Here is a 13,131-nt window from a genome sequence, read left to right as displayed (position 1 = left end):
TCCCTCGCCTCAAGGTCCAACTCCAGCGTCGCGGGCCTCCGCGCTTCCGCGGCCACGGCGGAGGGGGAGGTGCCCGAGGGTTCGGGTCCGGCGACGGCCTGCCGGGAGCAGAACCTAGGGGCTGCGCGCCCAACCGGAGGGACAGGGTGACCAAGCCAGTGCCGAAGAATCAGGGTGATACGAGTGGGTAAAACCCACCAGGACTTCACCTTTCGGGGCGTCTGTATCCTCATTTGCAAAAATGGTACCGGTAGACACCCTATGGGATTGTTGGGACTCATTCAGTGTCAAGTGCTTACAACGGGGGCTGGCGCAGAGGAAGCCCACAGGTCCGTGTGGCCGACTCCCAGGCATCCCGACGCCCGCCCTCTCTGGCACTCAGCGCGGCCCTTTCCCCTCCCCTCGGTGGCTTTGGCCCTCCCTTCAACCCGTTCTCCACACAGCAGCCAGGGGGAGCTTTTAAGATGCGAAAGAGGTACCACTTCGGTCTCCAGTGACTCCTTGGCCCCCGAATAAAGCTTAAGACTGAACGCCCCGCTCCAGGAGCACCACTCTGACCCTCACCTCAGGACCGCAGCCACTACTTTCTCTGGTCCTCTATCCCTCTCCCTCCTGCCCACGGCCTTTGCCCGTCGTGTTCTTTGCTTGTTTTCTTCCTCTGGTTAACTCCTACCTATTCTACAGCGCTGAACTCAAGCACGCCTTCCAGGAAGCCTTTCCTGATTTTCTCATTTAAGTAGATCTCCTTCAGACCCTGAGAGCACCAAGAAGGGAGGTAACACTCGTGTCCCCAGAACTGCTAAATACCTGACACAGAACCAGTCCACTGTCATTTGTTGCATGTTTACTAATGTCCAGAAACGTCTGGAAGGAAGACAGCAAACTGAGCACAGTGGCCTCTGGGGCTGGGAAAAGGAGAAGCCACTCATTACGCTGCACTTCGGGCAGCACTGAGTAGCATTCTTGGCTTTCCACAAAAACCTTTACTGGATCGGCTTTTGAGTTAGGACCAAAATAGCGATGAAGCTGACCTTTCTTCGAGTTCTGAGACTCAAATCAAATCGAGCAGGGACGGAGAGAAGGGAAGCGGAGAATGGGCATTTCCCCAGCAACCTTGGCCTCTCCCGCCCCGAACTGTTCCCAACAGAGTCCCAAAACCCGACCCAAACGTCATCAAAATATTTATTAAAACCAAAGCAGGAGGGAACAGAGCTGTTAGGAAGCAAATCAAAGTGCAGATTGGAGGGTGGGGCAGAGCAGTGGGGAGGCAGGCGCTTCAGACACCGCAGGAGGGACCACAGGGTCTGGGCTGGGGGAGGCCTTCACCACCCCTCCTGCCCACCACATCAGTGAAGGTCCCCCACTCACCTCTCCCATCTCATATCCATCCTGGGGGGCAGCTGGGGCCCTGAACTGGCCCCCTGGAGAGGCCCCACCCCACCATCCGTCCACCCATGGCTGTCAGTCAGTCTGTCTCCCTCCCTCACTTTCCCAATAAATAAATCACCTAGGCCTCAGCTCCTTCGGTGTGGGGCAGAACAGCTCAGGGACCCCTGTCCTTGCTCAAGGGTAGAGGGAGTTGGGGTATCAACCCCACACCCCTCCTCCCCTTTGCTGATTCCCCAGGCTTGCCAAAGAGGCCTCGATAAATAAATAACGCTCCATTAAAGCTTCAATCAGAAAAAAACCTTTAAGACAGAAGTGCTCTCACCGTCCTACAAGCCCAGCCAGCCAAAGCCTCCCCACCTGGCCTGGTCAGAGCACCAGATTCTGGGAGCAGGCACTGCCCTGGGCCTTGTGGGACCCCCAGAGCAAAAGGGCCGAAAGTGCAGTTAGAGCCCCCCCACGCGCACACATGGACTCATGCACACACATGTGGACACACTGGGGCGTGTCTGCAGTGCACACACAGGTGTATGTTCACCTTCATTCCCCGGTACATGCACACACACATGCTCACACACATTCACCCCGGGTACACACGTGTGGGTGTAGGCTGCATGCACATACACACCACAAACACAGACTCCTTCCCTTCCTGGCTTGCTCAGCCTCCTAGCGGTAGCCAGACCCCAGAGCTAGAAGCTTCTGGAGATAGGAGAGAGGGGTATAAATTAAATGTTTCCAATCAGGCTGGGAGGACGGCCAGGGACAGGGGGCTCCAGGGCTGCAGAGACAAGGTGAGCATCTCTGGAAACCCTGGTCCCTCCAAGCCCTGTCAGAAATCCAGGGGGGTGAGGTCCCCAAAGTCACAGTCGAAGAGGTCTCTGATGCCCTCGCCCTCCTCGAGGCCGAAGTGGTAGTCGAGGGCCTCGTGGGGTGGGGAAAGGCTGATGAACTCCTCAGGGAGGAGGCCGGAGAAGTCCTCCCGCACATGCTCCAGGAGCGAGTCGGCCGCCACCAGCGGGGACAGGCGGTCCTCGTCCACGGGAGCCCGCAGGCTGCCCATCCGGGACAACAGCGGTTCTGGAGAGACGGGGAGCATCACAGGCCGGGGATGCCCCAGCAGGAAGGCAGGCAGGGGCTGTCGTGCCTGCCCACCCCCAGAAGAGGGGCCCTGCCCCACCCCACCCACCTACCCATCACCCACCTTGCTCCAGGCTGAGTAGAGACTGGCTGGGATCTGTGGTGAGGGATGAGGGGGGAGATGATGGTGGTGGTGACACTATGGTGGCAGAGTCAGTGGCCCTGTTCTCCTCCTCAGAAGTGGCCTCCTGGGACGGGGTCTTCCCAGGGCTGATCCCACCCACGGTCTCCTCAGGGCACAGGAAAACATCGATGGGGCCTTGTTTGCTCTTAAGGGAGATCTGAAAGGTCTGGGTGGAAGCAGCAGGCAGGGTAAACTGAGGCCCAGGTGACTACCAGCACAGCCCAGCCCAGCCCAGTTGGGCCTGGAGTTCCCAGATCTCACCTCCGAAGAGTCCACGGCTTGGAGCTGGGTCTCGGGAGGGGCTTTGATCACCATAACCATCTGCTCTGCAGGGTCTGCAATGCTACGAAGATCCTGACATGTCACATAGGCCAGGGTTGGCAGAGTCAAGGACCACATGACCTTTGACTTCTAGGGGGTCACTCACTCCAACAGCTTACAAGGCAGGGCTCACACCTGCCTAGTCACTCCTATCCTCCCAACCTCCTACCCGCTCAAAACCTACCTCATTCCTGAGTTTCAAGTTCCACATCTATATAATGGAATCACTCTACCCATTGAATCCCAAGGTAATGATAATAGCTACCGGGAACGATTCCATGTAAAATGTTCAACACAACTCCAGGCCTGGTGCTGGGAATTCATTTTTTTAGAGGCAGGGTCTCGCTATGTCACCGAGGCTGGAGTGATGTAGCTCAACCAGAGCTCACTGCAGCCTCAAACTCCTGGGCTCAAGTGATCCTCCCACCTCAGCCTTCTGAAGCACTAGGATTACAGGCATGAGCCACTGCACCTAGCCACTTTTCTTTTTTAATCCATACAATTTCAGAATTGGATATTATTATTTCACTTTTATAAATAACACTGCGGCCCAGAGAGGTTAAGCAATTTATCCAGCGTCACAACAGTGAGAAAATGCTGAGCCAGGACTTGCAACCAAAACAACCAGAGCCCTCTCCTGAATCCAAGCCTCTCTAGTCCCACTTGGGTGGAGCCCCTGCCTGCTAAGCCTGCCTTCCACACCCTACGGCCAATCCAAGGATATCGTTGGCTGTCAGTATCCTCGGAGAGCAGGCGCAGCTGCGTAGTACAGATATTCATCAGGTGGTCCAGCTGCTGCTCGCTCTCCTGCAGCTGCCGGAGGTCCTCAGTCAACCCCTCAAGCCGCCCGCTGACGCCCACTGTGGTGTGGCTGCCCCTGTGGGGAGGCACCAGGGAGGGTAGGGTTAGCAGCACTTGGCCCCTCTGGCCAGGAGCCCTGGCCCTCAGGACAGAGTCTGCTGCCACCTCTGTTCTGTGAGGCCCAGGCAAGCCCTTGCTTCTCTCTGGGTCTGGTTCCTCGGCTGGGCTCCAAATCAGAGTGTCATGGGCTTGAAGTCTGGCCCAAATATAAACACCTTCATGTCCCTCAACCAGGGTGGGATAAATGATGGAACTGACATGCCACGAAATATTACACACACACACAAGCATTTCCAAGACATGCTGTCAAATGAAAAAAAAGAAAAGGCTGGGCTTGGTGGCTTATAACTATAATCCCAGCACTTTGGGAGGCTGAGGCCAGAGGACTGCTTGAGCCTCAGGAGTTTGAGACCAGCCTGAGCAACACAGTGAGACCCTGCCTCTACACCAAATTAAAGAAATTAGCCAGACATGGTGGCATGTACTTGTAGTCCTAGCTACAGGTACAGGGCTTGAGCCCAGGAGGTTGAGGCTGCAGTGAACTGTATTTGTGCCTCCATACTCCAGCCTGGGCAACAGAGCAACACCCTGTCTCAAACCGCACCCCCACCCCACCAAAAAAAACACAAAAGATGCAGAATGGAATAATCTACCAAAAAATGAAAAGGCAGGTGTTTGTATCAAAGAAAGGGTAGTAGCAGGATGACTGGGGCGAAGGAGGGAGGGGGAAAATAAAACAAGTAAAAGAATAAAACATCTATGCCAGACAGACCTCACGAGGGCATGAGAGCCAGGATAGTGGTGACCTGGCGGTATGAAGGCTTGGCAATGACTGGAAAGGGGCACAAGAGAACCTTCTAGGGTGTTGAAAATGCTCCTATCTTGATCTGAATGGTGGCAACCCAGATGAATAAATATGTAAAGCTGCGCCAGGCGTGGTGGCTCACGCCTGTAATCCCAGCACTTTGGGAGGTTGAGGCAGGCAGATCATCTGAGATCAGGAGTTCGAGACCAGACTGGCCAACGTGGTGAAACCCATCTCTACTACAAAATACAAAAATTAGTTGGGCGTGGTGGCAGGCGCCTGGATCCCCAGCTACTAGGGAGGCTGAGGCAGGAAAATCACCTGAACCTGGGAGGTGGAGGTTCAGGTGATCTTAGTGAGCTGAGATCGCACCACTGCACTCCAGCCTGGGTGACAGAGTGAAACTTCATCTAAAAAGAAAAAAGTAGAGGCCGGGCGCGGTGGCTCAAGCCTGTAATCCCAGCACTTTGGGAGGCCGAGATCGGCGGATCACAAGGTCAGGAGATCGAGACCATCCTGGCTAACACGATGAAACCCCGTCTCTACTAAAAAAATACAAAAAATTAGCCGGGTGTGGTGGCGGGCACCTGTAGTCCCAGCTACTCCGGAGGCTGAGCCAGGAGGATGGCGTGAACCTGGGAGGCGGAGCTTGCAGTGAGCCGAGATCGCGCCACTGCACTCCAGCCTGGGCAACAGAACGAGACTCCTTCTCAAAGAAAAAAAAAAAGAAAAAAGAAAAAAGTAAAGCTACAAGTGAGGTGGATATGTAACATTTGTGTGCTTTTTACCATCTATCATCTCAGGGAAGCTACCTCTCCTCTCTGAGCCCATTTCCCTAGCTGTAAGATGGGGATGCAGGCAGCCACAGTGGGTATTACTACCAGCTCCTCCAGGCTGGCATGGGCAGGTGTGCCTGCCCTCCTGTGTGGCCGGTACCTACAGCCACTGGATGTGGTTCTTGGACTTCTTGGCAATGAGCTGGATGCCCTCGAGGACGTTGGTGATGTCATAGATGCGCCGTTTCTGCACTTTCAGCACCTCAGCAGCCCAGTTCAGGTCGACGACACCGTCGGCCGAGCGGCTCAGCAGCTCCAGGAAGCGCTTGGTGGTCAGATTCAGTGAGGTCTCATAGCGTGACTTCTCCCCCGGGGATTTCACACCTGCGGGGGTGTGGTCAGGCAAGACAGGGCCCTTCAGCATCCACCCCCACCTCCAGCCAGGCCTGCTACTCTGGCAGGGCAGGGCCGCAGGATGATAGGGGCTGGGGGACAGCCAGCTCCTTCCCCTTGGCGAGGCCAACCACAGCATTCTTCCTCTGGCCGGGGAACTCCTCACCCCTCCGGGGAACTCCTCACCCCTCAGGGCCTGGAGAAACCAAGCCAGGTGGCCACTCCCACTGCCCATCAGGGTCCTCAGAGGCCTGGCTCAAGCCCGACAAGCCAGATGTTAGCTTGCAAACTTGTTTGTCTGTTCACACCCCTAACCTGGACCTGGTCACAGGGGGCCTGCCCAGCCCAAGCTTCATAGTTACCTTTTCCTGGATGGCGGCCTCTGCCCCGAGCTGGCCCACTGCTCTCCGCCAGGTACTGATGGTCAGTTTCCAGGTCCAGCCTCCGCTTCACCTGTGGCGAAAACAATGGGAGGATGCCCAGTAACCAGAAGTGAGGCCAGAAGAGACCTGGCTGAAGGCTGGGTGCCTCTGGACTACCCCCGCCTCAGTTTCTCTAGCAGGATGCCTGAGTGTGTGACTGAGGGAGATCAGAGAAGACACAGCCTGAAAGTCACAGCCCTACTACACAGGACACTCAATTTTCACCACTTCTCTGGGGTCTAGTGGTGGATCTAAAACACATCTGCAAACTTTTTGATCCTTCTCCTTCAAAAGATGAAGCCTAATTCTCCTCCCCTTTATGAGCTAGATCTGGTAACTTGCTTCTGATGAATGGAATGTGGTGGAAGGGATGGCGTGTCACTTTTGAGACTGGGTCAGAGGCACTGGAGCTTCCTCCTTGCTCTGTATTAGGTCACTTTGCCATGTCATATGGACATTCAAGTAGCCCCAATGATAGGCAAGAAACCGTAGCTTCTTCCCAACAGCAACACTTAGTCACAACTTCTGTTAGCAGCCAGACCCCAAACACTGGCTGAACCTCCAGAAACCCCAAGCCAGAGCTGGATAAGTCTTCCCTGAATTCCTGACCCACAAAAACTATATAAGAAATGTTTAGGCCGGGCGTGGTGGCTCACGCCTGTAATCCCAGCACTTTGGGAGGCTGAGGCGGGCAGATCACGAGGTCAGGAGATAGAGACCATCCTGGCTAACACAGTGAAACCCTGTCTCTACTAAAAACACAAAAAAATTAGCCGGGCGTGGTGATGGGCGCCTGTAGTCCCAGCTACTGGGGAGGCTGAGGCAGGAGAATGGCGTGAACCTGGGAGGCGGAGCTTGCAGTGAGCTGAGATCGCGCCACTGCACTCCAGCCTGAGCGACAGAGCGAGACTCCATCTCAAAAAAAAAAAAAAAAAAAAGAAATGTTTGTTGTTTTAAGCCACTATTTTTTTTTCTTTTTTAGACAGGTCTCACTCTGTTGCCTATGTTGGAGTACAGTGGTGTGATCACAACTCTCTGCAGCCTGGACTTCCTGGGCTCAAGCAATCCTCCCATCTCAGCCTTGCAAACAGCTGGGACCACAGGAGGACGCCACCACGACCAGCTCATTTTTGTATTTTTTGTAGAGATGGGGTCTCCCTGTGTTGCCCAGACTGGTCTGAAACTCCTGGGCTCAAGCCATTCTCCCACCTCAGTCTTCACTGTAGTTGTGCTGGGATGAGTCAGCCACCATGCCCAGCTAAGCCACTGATTACCATAGGTCCCTTGGCCAAATCACCTTCTCTCTGGTTTTTGACTAATCTATACGCATGACTAATCTATAGCAGCTGGTGCTCATCAAGTTCCTTGCATCCATTAGTTCATTCCATTCAATGGACTAGCAGCATAAAAATGGCCCCATTTTCCAGATAAGGCAACTGAAGCCCAGGGAGGCCCAGGAAGTGGTAGAGCCAGGATTTGTACCCAAGACGGTCTAAGGAAGAACCCAAGCTCTAAGCACTCTGGCTTAGTTCAGACACTCCAGGATTGGGACGGTCCTGGAGGTATCACAGGCTGCTCAAAAGCACCCAGACCAAAACCAGATTGATCTTCCCCTCCACCATCCACAGGGTTTCCTGAGCTACAGTTGTATTCAGCCCCACCTGTCACCCTCCTCACATGCAGCTGCCAAGAACTCCTCATCACCACGGCGATCACCACCTCCCCCGTGGGCTGCTGAGCAGTCTCCACACTGGTCTCCCTGCCTCTGCTGCAGCCAGTCCTCCTACAAACCTTACCATGCTTCCGCCCCTGCTTAAGGCCTTCCTCCAGCTCCCCATTGCCTTCATACTCTCATCTGCCACTGCTTCTCTAGAGGAACCCAAGTCACGTTTTCCCAGAAATCTAGACTGTCCTTGCATCCCTCCCACCCGCCCCACTTCGCGCCTGATCCCTCTACCTCTGTGGGCAGAAACCTTACCCATCAGCTAGGAGACGTCACCTCTTCTCCCTCTGAACTGCCTCAAACCCGACCTTTTGCCACATTCTGTCTCTCCCTACACATTTCTGCAGATGTATCTGTCTCACCCTCAGAGGCATCTGAATCACCTCAGAATCCATAGCGTCTGCCATGGAGCCTGGCATCAACAAATGTTTGCTGAATGAACTCCCTCCATGCTGACGAACCACTACCTCTTGTGCACATTCACCGACTTTTGAAGGGGAAAGAAGAGCTACTGTGCTCTGAGCACTGTGTACTCAACTGCTTCCCCTGCAACCCTTCCGCCACCTTTTGGCAGGTACTATGATGGCCTCCACCTCAGAGAGGCCAGAGTGCGAGGTGGACCCAGGACTTACACCCTAGCAGACTGGTACAGAGCCCACACTCATACCCACCATGTGCCCCACTTCCCCAGAGCCCAGCCAGAATGCACCCCCCTCCATACTTGCCCCTGGGGCCCAAACCCTAGCATGCTCCTGCCATCTGCACCCCTTGCCTTCTCCCTGGGATCCCCGCCCTTGGCCACCCCTGAAGGCAGGTCAGTGCCACGCCCTAAAACAAAGGCTTAAGTGGATGCCATTTCTGCCACTTCTCCCTAAACACTGGCACAGGGGCCCTGAAACGCAGGGGTGAAGACATTCCCTGGTGAAAAAATCTGGATGACTCGAACACCCAACCATGAAGGGGGTCATGAAAGCTGTGTTTGTTTAGCCCCTTGAACACCACACAGCTGTCAAGGACCGAGGCAGGTTGACAAGAATCCCCTCACACATACAGACAAGCAAAACACTATCACAGGGCAATATATTTATATGATCCCTTTTGGATTAAAAAGTTCATGAAACTTTTCTCTGGTACAGTTTCTATTATTATAGAATACATTTCGGGGCAGCCTCTGGGAGGACCGTGGGAGACCAGTGCCATATTTGAATGGTGGGAATGATACAGGGAAAACTACAATTTTTAAAACTTTAAAAAACAAAAACTGTCACAACCACCACAAACAAAAACAGCCTTAGGGGGAAAAAAAAAAAAGAAAAAAAAATGAATAGAGCTGGGATCCTGCCATCAACTTTCTAGTTTTTTTTTTTTTTTTTTTTTTGAGACGGAGTCTCGCTCTGTCACCTAGGCTGGAGTGCAGTGGCTGGATCTCAGCTCACTGCAAGCTCCGCCTCCTGGGTTTACGCCATTCTCCTGCCTCAGCCTCCTGAGTAGCTGGGACTATAGGCGCCCGCCACCTCGCCCGGCTAGTTTTTTGTATTTTTTTAGTAGAGACGGGGTTTCACCATGTTAGCCAGGATGGTCTTCATCTCCTGACCTCGTGATCCACCCGTCTCCGCCTCCCACAGTGCTGGGATTACAGGCTTGAGCCACCGCGCCCGGCCCAACTTTCTAGGTTCTTAAGAGTTAAGCAGGCCGGGCGCGGTGGCTCAAGTCTGTAATCCCAGCACTTTGGGAGGCCGAGGTGGGCGGATCACGAGGTCAGGAGATCAAGACCATCCTGGCTAACACGGTGAAACCCCGCCTCTACTGAAAAATACAAAAATCTAGCCGGGCGAGGTGGCGGGTGCCTGTAGTCCCAGCTACTGGGGAGGCTGAGGCAGGAGAATGGCGTGAACCCGGGAGGCGGAGCTTGCAGTGAGCTGAGATCCGGCCACTGCATTCCAGCCTGGGCGAGAGAGCGAGACTCCGTCTCAAAAAAAAAAAAAAAAAAAAAAGAGTTAAGCTTTCGGCCAGGCGCAATGGCTCACGCCTGTCATCCCAGCACTTTGGGAGGGTGAGGTGGGCGGATCACTTGAGGTCAGGAGTTCAAGACCAGCCTGACCAATATGGTGAAACCCCATCTCTACCAAAAATACAAAAATTAGCCGGACATGGTGGTGCATGCCTGTAGTCCCAGCTACTCCGGAGGCTGAAGCAGGAGAATCGCTTGAACTCAGGAGGCGGAGGTTGCAGTGAGCCGAGATCGCGACACTGCCCTAGGCAACAGTGCGAGTCTCCATCTCAAAAAAACAAAAAACAAAAAGAGTTAAGTTTTCAGCTGGGCATGGTGACTCACACCTATAATCCCAGCACTTTGAGAGGCTGAGACAGTCAGATTGCTTGAACTCAGGAATTCAAGACCAGCCTGGGCAACATGGCAAGACCCTATCTCTACTAAAAATACAAAAATTAGCTGGGCGTGGTGGTACGCGCCTGTAATCCCAGCTACTTGGGAGGCTGAGGCACAGAATAGCTTGAACCTGGGAGGCGGAGGTTGCAGTGAGCCACAATCACGCCACTTCACTCCAGCCTAGGTAACAGAATGAGACCCTGTCTCCGAAAAAAAAAAAAAAAAAAAGTTAAGTTTTCCATAGTAAACACGTATTATAGTTATAATACTTGAGTTTGTGGAAGTGGACAGGCAGGGCCAAGAGGAATGGCCAAATCGCATAGAGCGTTATATACAGGTGTTCAACGAATGCCTGCTGGTATAGAAGCTAAGCCTGTAGCTTATTTCAAGGACTGCCCCAGACAAATGCCAGTGCAGAGAGGCCAAAAGCCGAACCTGTGGACTTTCTGGACTTCAGCTCCAGAATGGTGCTAGCCTCCTGGCCCTTACGTATTCTGGGAGCCGGGGCTCCTTGTCTCTGTGCCTAGTGCCTCCTGGGCATTCACTAATTCAACAACCGTTGAATGAATGCAGTGCCCAAGCCAATGAGCCTGCCCCTGACAGGTGGCGCGGAGGGCATTTTTCTTTGCCCCTGTCCCTCCCTTTGATCCTAGAACCCATAATCCTCTTCAGTTACTTGAGGACAAGACCCTCGGGTTCTGTCAGGTTTCTGCAGACCTGAGCCTGCTATATGCTTGTCACACAACTGAATGGAAGATGCTTGCCCAAGTCCCAAGCGGTACCCACAGGGACAGGTCCCTGGAGTACAGGAGACAGGCCACCTGGTCCACCCCTGGTACAAACCCCTCCCACCCACTCATTAAGAGGAAGGGCCCCTAAAAGCCCTTCCTGCCCTTTCTCCAACCTCTATCAGCATCTCTAGGAAGCAAGGCGTCCCAGAGGTCAACCTCACAGAAAATGCAGACTGGTCTCCCCACTCAAGAGCAGAATGACATGGGAAGATTCTAACATCTCTAGGCCTCAGCTTCCCAATCTGTAAAAAGGGACTGCTGCTGATAGGGTTAAATGAGTTAATTAGGTAAAGTGCTTGGCACAGAGCCTGGCACACAAGACATCCTCAAAACAATGGTGGCTGCTATTGTTATTATTATTAGCATTGTGGTGATTCCGGAAGGCAGCACTGGGCATGGGGCCAAGGGGGTTGGGGGAGCCTCCTCAGGATGCCTCAGGGACCAGCTGCCACCCACACCCCCATCAGCAGTTAGGCAGCTTCTACCTCCTTGTCCTGAGTCCTGCCTCACCCCTCCCACTTGCTTCAAGCTCCCTGCTGAGACCCCATCCTGCCTGGCCAGGCCCCGCCTGCACACCAGAGCCCCACCTTCACCCATAGGCTGTGCCAGTCAAACTGGTCTCCACACCCTGCCGTGCGCCCCACAGGTCCCAGCTCTACACTTCCAATCCCTTCTCCCACTGTAATTCAGCCGCCTCTTCTGGGCCCCCCAGTCTGAACTGGTCTTGAGCTCAGCGATCAGGGAGGACTTTATTAAAGGATCTCCCTGGGACATTTTCTCTCCTGGCACTGGGGGCCTCTCCAGCTCCCAGAGGCCCAGCCCACCTAGTCCTTCTACAGAGACTCAGGGGTCGGCCTGCCTGATTAATGAGGTTCCATGGCAACCAGGGCCTGGGAGGGTGGAGGGTGGCAGATGGAAGGACAGGCAGAGGGAGGGGACCTGCAGCTGGTCCAGCTGCCCCGCCCCTGCAGAGAAGGCCTCCCAGCCAGGAGGGCTGTCCCCAGAGGCCTGGCCAGCCAGGCCTGCACCTGGCAGTCAGCATCGAGGCAGAAGGAGGGTCTCCTCAATGGCTCACCAACGGTTAGGCCCCAGGACCTTCCTCCGCCCCGCCTTCACTTCCCCTAGCAGCTGTGCTCACTACCGAGATGCAAATTCTGAGCTGAAGCCAGCAGGCCTCAGTTCAAATCCCAGCCCCACCACCTGCAGCCATGTGACCAGGGGCAAGTCACTTCCCCTCTCTGGGCCTCAGTTCTTCCTCCGTCAGATGGGCACAGTGACAACACAGCTCACAGCGGGGTTGTGAGTTTTAGCTGACTTGAAGTCGGCCGAAGGCCTGGCATGCAGTAAACGCCAGTTGAATACACGTGGGTTATTATTATCACTGAGTCTGACGCTGGGGAGCCTCCAGTGAGGAAGCTGAGGCCCAGAGCACAGAGGAGCAAACAGGGACCGGCCCGAGGTCACCCCGCACCCCAGGGCGGGGCCCGCAGGCCCAACCCCGGCTCTGCACCGCCCAGCCTGGGCGCCTCAGTCAACCCCTCCCCCGCCCCCTGCCGCCTCCAGGCCAAACACGGCGCCCTCCCGGGTCTGCGCGGGGGGCACAGGAGGCGCTGTCGGCGCGTCGTCCCTGGGGTCCGTACCGGCGGGCGGCCGAGCGCGGGGCGCGGCGCACTGGGTGTGGGCCGGGGCGCCTGCGGTGTGGCGAAGAGCAGCAGGTCAGGGTCGCAGGGGCCGGCGGCTGGCGCCGCGGGGCCGGTGGGAGCCGGCGGGGCGCTGGCGTCCTGCGCGGCAGAGATGATGACGATCTGCGAGGAGTCGAGCAGCCGCAGCGCGCCGGCCCCGAGCAGGGCCTCCAGCGCCGGCGCGCATGGGCCGCCCGCAGGGGCCCCGGCCAAGGCCATGACGCTCACGGCCCGCGCGGCCCAGGTGACAGGCGGCGGCGGCGGCGCGGGCCCATGGCGGCAGGCCCCGGCGAGGGCTCGATCCCGCTCCGCCCCCGG

The 13,131-nt window shown here is 55.4% G+C and overlaps 2 protein-coding genes across 2 annotated transcripts in view; one reads left to right on the top strand and one right to left on the bottom strand.

Annotated features, from left to right (window-relative positions):
* The window catches only part of RALY (RALY heterogeneous nuclear ribonucleoprotein), a 414,018-nt gene that overhangs the window by 16,951 nt on the left and 383,936 nt on the right, over positions 1 to 13,131 (top strand). The window lies entirely within an intron of this gene.
* On the bottom strand, positions 1,167 to 13,032 carry E2F1 (E2F transcription factor 1). The gene is made up of 7 exons (XM_050807420.1): positions 12,772 to 13,032; positions 6,169 to 6,259; positions 5,578 to 5,797; positions 3,696 to 3,848; positions 2,912 to 3,026; positions 2,591 to 2,816; positions 1,167 to 2,466 (listed from the first exon to the last, which is right to left on the bottom strand). Exons 1-7 carry the CDS (start codon positions 13,030 to 13,032, stop codon positions 2,219 to 2,221), a joined length of 1,314 nt encoding a protein of 437 aa, XP_050663377.1. The 3' UTR covers positions 1,167 to 2,218.

This window comes from Macaca thibetana, chromosome 10, assembly GCF_024542745.1.
Source record: "Macaca thibetana thibetana isolate TM-01 chromosome 10, ASM2454274v1, whole genome shotgun sequence".
NCBI lineage: Eukaryota > Metazoa > Chordata > Mammalia > Primates > Cercopithecidae > Macaca > Macaca thibetana.
This window is presented reverse-complemented; position numbering and strand designations above follow the sequence as displayed.

What these genes read in the sequence shown, in the direction of transcription:
- E2F1 (XM_050807420.1), bottom strand. Translation starts at nt 13,032, where the DNA reads ATGGCCTTGGCCGGGGCCCCTGCGGGCGGCCCATGCGCGCCGGCGCTG. An exon ending in CCGCGCTCGGCCGCCCGCCG is followed by an intron (nt 6,260 to 12,771) that starts GTACGGACCCCA and finishes TTTTCGCCACAG; the next exon opens with GTGAAGCGGAGGCTGGACCT. An exon ending in GAGGATACTGACAGCCAACG is followed by an intron (nt 3,027 to 3,695) that starts ATATCCTTGGAT and finishes GACTCTGCCAAC; the next exon opens with CCTGGCCTATGTGACATGTC.